Source organism: Oncorhynchus kisutch, linkage group LG6, assembly GCF_002021735.2.
Source record: "Oncorhynchus kisutch isolate 150728-3 linkage group LG6, Okis_V2, whole genome shotgun sequence".
NCBI classification, from domain to species: Eukaryota; Metazoa; Chordata; class Actinopteri; order Salmoniformes; family Salmonidae; genus Oncorhynchus; species Oncorhynchus kisutch.
Window position 1 is genome coordinate 62,737,552 of NC_034179.2, and position 5,611 is coordinate 62,743,162.

The 5,611-nt window shown below is 42.3% G+C and overlaps 1 protein-coding gene across 1 annotated transcript; it reads left to right on the top strand.

Moving 5' to 3' along the window:
- The first annotated feature begins 1,401 nt into the window (after positions 1–1,401).
- On the top strand, positions 1,402–4,154 carry LOC109893146 (ferritin, middle subunit-like). The gene is made up of 4 exons (XM_020486215.2): positions 1,402–2,047; positions 2,424–2,570; positions 3,347–3,472; positions 3,732–4,154. Exons 1-4 carry the CDS (start codon positions 1,946–1,948, stop codon positions 3,885–3,887), a joined length of 531 nt encoding a protein of 176 aa, XP_020341804.2. The 5' UTR covers positions 1,402–1,945; the 3' UTR covers positions 3,888–4,154.
- The last annotated feature ends 1,457 nt before the right edge of the window (positions 4,155–5,611 follow it).

Here is a 5,611-nt window from a genome sequence, read left to right on the forward strand (position 1 = left end):
GGACAGGGGGGACATGCATTTTTGTCCCCTCCACAGTTGTATCATTGGAATGTGATACAAAACGAGGCAAAAGTGTGCTTTAGGACCATGCAGATGCCTCCGAACCGTCGGGTAGGCTGTTTGGACTGTTTATTAGACAAAAAAATATGTATACACTACCGGTCAAAAGTTGAAGAACACCTACTCCTACATCAAAACTATGAAATAACACATATGGAATCATGTAGTATCCAAAAAAGCATCAGAGTTCACGTACCAGACACATCTCAACATCAACTGTTCAGAGGATACTATGTGAATCAAGCCTTCATGGTTGAATTGTTGCATAGAAACCACTACTAAAAGACACCAATAATAATAATAAGAGATTTGCTTGGGCCAAGAATCATGAGCAATGGACATTGGACCGGTGGAAATTTGTACTTTGGTCTGGTGAGTAGAAATGTGAGATTTTTGGTTCCAGCAGCCGTATCTTTGTGAGATGGGGTGTGAGTGAACAGATCTCTGCATGTGTATTTCCCACCATAAAGCATGCAGGAGGAGGTGTTATGGTGTGGGGGTGCTTTGCTGGTGACACTTAACCAGAATGGCTACCACAGCATTATGCAGCAATACACCATCCCATCTGGTTTGGGCTTAGTGGGTTGATCATTTGTTTTTCAAAAGGAAAATTACCCAACACACCTCCAGGCTGTGTAAGGCCTATTTTATCAAGAAGGAGTGATGGAGTGCTGCATCAGATGACCTGGCTTCTACAATCCCCCGACCTCAACAAAATTGAGATGGTTTGGAATGAGTCGGACCACAGAGTGAAGGAAAAGCAGCCAACAAGTGCTCAGCATATGTGAAAACTCCTTCAAGATGTTTGAAAAAGCATTCCAGGTGAAGGTGGTTGAGAGAATGCCAAGCGTTTGCAAAGCTGTCATCAAGGCAAAGCGTGGTTATTTGAAGAATCTCAAAATTAAAATAGATTAGCTAGGTGGCTAAAGTTAGCTAGGCTAGGGGTTAAGAGTTAAGGTTAGGTCTAAGGTTAAGGTCAGGAGTTAGGTTAAAGGGTTATGGTTAGGGGAAGGTTTAGCTAACATGCTAAGTAGTGGCAAAGTAACTGAAAAGTTGCAAAGTTTCTAATTAGCAAAAATGCAAAAGTTGTCTGTGACGAGTTTCAAACAAGCAACCTTTGGAACGCTAGAAGATCGAGTTACATGCTCACCCAAACGTATCCTTTAAGCATGACACTTCATTTAGTCAAAAATAAATGCCAAGCATGTCATGGAACAAAGTACATTTTTTTAAACAAGATGAAGAGGTCGAGGCGAGAGCATTTACTCAGCCAAAATCTGTCCCCGTGAGATAAACCGTTCTTGTGTGGAGGTATATAACAGTGTCAAATTACTTGAGGATGTACGTGTGGATACACGTGGCACGTGTGGCAACTTGGAGCAAAACGACGTTTCGTTCTGTGTATTGTTCACACGCGTACCTGCACTCTCATTGGCTAGAATGGTCCCACCTGATCTTGCCTGGCTTCAATCGTTGAGCACATGTATTTCAATTGTTAGAGTGGTTACTCGGCTCTCTTGTCAATATAATAAATATTCTTTGCTTCAGGTCATGTGTTTGAGTGGGATCGTCATCAAATGAGCTGCCTAGTTCCTGTTGCTATTCTAAAGGTGATTGGCTACGCTCTGTGAGGGTGGATTTCACTGACGTATTCCGTTTGGAACAATAAATAGAGCGAACAAGGCTCCTTCCAGTTCACAAGTCTGAGAAGACGCATGAAGAAGTTCTTGCTTCAACAGTGATTGAACGGAACTCCTCTGCATTCGTCCCGCATTATTGAACATTCCGGATAGATAACGTAACACTTACTTGAACTGTAATAGCCAAATAGTCGAAGAAACTCTATTTTTGTACCGTTAATTTTGATATAAAAGAATCTGCCAAAATGGAGTCTCAGATCCGCCAGAACTATCACCACGATTGCGAAGCTGCCATCAACCGGATGATCAACTTGGAGATGTTTGCCTCCTACACCTACACCTCAATGGTAAGGAGTCTACCAAGATGACCGTTTTGTTTTACCTGTGTTATTATGCCTGGGCCTAAATGGCTTTATTTTTTTCACCAGACCGTTTTTGTCTGTTGGCCTAGACAATTAATAGCCAAAACTCCGCGAAGTACATATTTGAGTTATACTTGGTTTGGCTATTAATTGCCTTCAGGTAGGTATAGCATCGGGAATCTTTCCTACCTTGGACAGAGCGTGTAACAATTCATTGACAGATTACCAAGTAGATTGCGGACTAGACTGATTCATGCCTATGTCATCAAGTTTTTGTTCCCACAACAAGAACAGAGTGCCGAGTCACGTTTGGCATGCCTTTTTTCTTTTCTTCTAACCACAGTTTTGTTCATCCACCCAGGCTTTCTATTTCTCCCGTGACGATGTGGCTCTGCGTGGCTTCGCACATTTCTTCAAGAAGAACAGCGACGAGGAGCGGGAGCACGCCGACAAGCTACTCTCCTTCCAGAACAAGCGAGGTGGACGCATTTTCCTCCAGGACATCAAGGTGAGCCCCTGAGCGTCGAAAAACACATTTACATTGTAGACTGATAGCAAAAAGGTATTGTCTACATAGACCAGAGTTCTCAGTTAAAGGTTCTTCATGGTCCGAAATGGTTCTTCTATAGGGACAAATGAATAACGCTTTATGGTTCTAGGTGGGTTCTTTCATCTCTAAACTGTTTACTTCAAGTATAGGAGTTATTTTGAATGAGTAGTCATTAATGCTGAGTTCATTGAGGCGTGCCTTAAGTGACTGCCCTGGTATTAGCGCAAGGTGGCTAAAGATGTGGCCTGACTGCTTACTGTAGGCCTATGAGTACAGGGTTTTGAAGTAATTGGAATGGCGGCCTAAGCATTTCTTTTCAAAGGAAGGCCAAACAGTAGGGGGAAGTGTCTTATTATATTTTAAAATGTCTATTTCTGGGATGGCAAAGCCCTTAGTTTATACTACAACTACATTGTCTCTGTGCTGCATGGCAAAATTGACTTGGCAATGTGTGCATACATTTTATGTGTAGGTGTCCCCAGCAGGAAGTGAACCATGCCCATTGGCGTTGCAAACGTCATGCTCTACCGCCACACAACCGGTGTGCTTCATAAACTAAAGCATGTGGTTGTTTGTAGTGTCACATTGACCCTATCTTTCTGTTAACTTGTTTCCAGTTCGTTGATCCCTTTATGTGCCAGATATACTGGCTAACTCTGGTGGCTGTTGGTAGGTATGCATTGAAACATCTGCTAGTAGTCCCTAATCCTCCGGTATATCTCTGTCCTGTGTAGAAGCCAGAACGTGATGAGTGGGGCAATGGGCTGGAGGCCATGCAGTGTGCTCTGCAGCTGGAGAAGAATGTGAACCAGGCCCTGCTGGACCTGCACAAGATTGCCTCTGACAAGGTTGACCCCCATGTAAGTAATATCATTACATAGAATACAGGTACTGTCTCAGGAGATGATCAGGTTGTTTTAGTTCTGCTAACTAATGACACAGGATTGTGACCTGCCACTTCACACGCACAATACACACACAATGCAGTAGTTAAACATCTGCGAACACCTCATTGAGTTGTCTGTCTGCCCTTATGCCATTACCACCAGGCTCTTGTGTGTTACTGTATTTACAGTAGTATGTAGTCATTCTCTTGTCTGATCTCTTTACCTCCTTTAGCTGTGTGACTTTCTGGAGACCCATTATCTGAATGAGCAGGTGGAGGCCATTAAGAAGCTGGGAGACTACATCACCAACCTCACCAAGATGGATGCTGTCAAAAACAAGATGGCAGAGTACCTGTTTGACAAGCACACCCTGGGAGGCCAGAGCTAAACCACTTCCATCCCCAGGCTACGGCCTCCAGCCTCAGACCAGGAGTCCTGGTCTTTCTGCTCTATTCTGCTGGCTTTGCATTTATAAGGAGGACACTGACTGTAATGTTGACAAATTTGTTATTGGAAGGGAGGTGTATTGTAAAAGTTTGTACTATTCTGTTGCGCTGTCTTACTGCGCATTTCAATACTTAAAACACAAGGATCTTTTTCACTAGGTGTGACTTCTCATATTCAAGCTGAGGAATAAAACCTTTTTTGAGCTGGATTCAGTTTGTTACTGTGTATGAATGTCACATGGGACTGAAGATACTTGTTGCGTAATATATTTTTGTCAAATTGCCATGAGCCCAGTCTACCATCTGGGCATTTATTTCTCTATAGAAATGATCAATACTGACAATTGTATTCCTACTACAGTTACTGAGGGTCATATTAGGTTGCCGAGAGCTTTATAAGGGCTGTTACATAACTTGTGTTGCCATGGTCTATTCAGGTACCATAAAACCGCTAGGTCATTCACTGGGACATGGTAACTGAATTCACTACAATCGTTGTCGCTTTTAACCTGAGCATTTTAAAAGTCAGGTCATTCGACCCTGTGCGCAACGCTACTAGCACTCTGTAATAACCCACAGGTCGTCTTAGGGTTGAAGGACAGCATTTGCAATCAGTATCTTAGCTTTGACACACACTGCTCATTCAAATTAATACTTGAGTAGCCTTCAATTCACTTCCATATTTTGAGCTATAAGGCACTTGGACTGTAGAGGGATACCTGGGAAAATTTGACACCCTTACTCAAATTCACTCAAGTTAATGTGTGACGAGTGTAGATAGCTACCTGAAGTTTTACTGAAGTTAAGCAATTAAAAGGCACTGCTACAAAATACTATTTGTGTATGAACTTCAGACCAACGGCATGAGCTGAAATAAATCACTATTCTGACATTTCACATGAAACTAGTGGTGACCTAAGACCGGCAATTTTTACTTGGATTAAATGTCAGGAATTGGGAAACTGATTAAAAGTATTTAGCTAAAATGTAGGTAAACTTCTGACTTGTATTTATTTTTTTGTTGGATAAAGTCTAAACGTTCCTATATCTCCCTCCTTCCCACTTATTCCTGTCATAACCACAAGTTCTATGTGGACCGACTCAGGCTATGCACTGGCTGTATTTCTGGCTTGTCGTTGTGACTCAGCAATCTGGAGTCTCAAGCAGAGACGGAAGAGGAAGTGAAACATCCCACTCCCTAATGTTTTCTGTCTCAATGGAAGTCAAGAACAACGCATTACCTATGGGACAGGCTGTATCACAACCGGCCGTGATTGGGAGTCCCAAAGACCGTCGCACAATTAGCCCAGTGTCGTCCGGGTTTGGCAATCATTGTAAATTAATATTTGTTCTTAACTGACTTGCATAGTTAAATAAAGGTTCAATAAAACATTTAAAAAATGGCCTGAGTGAACTACCTTCATTATCCAACATATTTGGTCTCAAGGCCATTCTATTCTGTTATCACAGTGATAATGGTGGAAGGAGGCGGGGTCTCGTGACTGTGGCGGTGGTGAGGGTGAAGACCAGCTGAGACCAGATTTGAAGAAAAGGAAAAAGGGAAGGAGAGAACAGCAGGAACATATACTGTACTATGTAACTTACTAAGCCATTTTTAAACTAATAGCTCTTAAATTATTGTTTCTGTTTAATTTTGGAGGGGAAA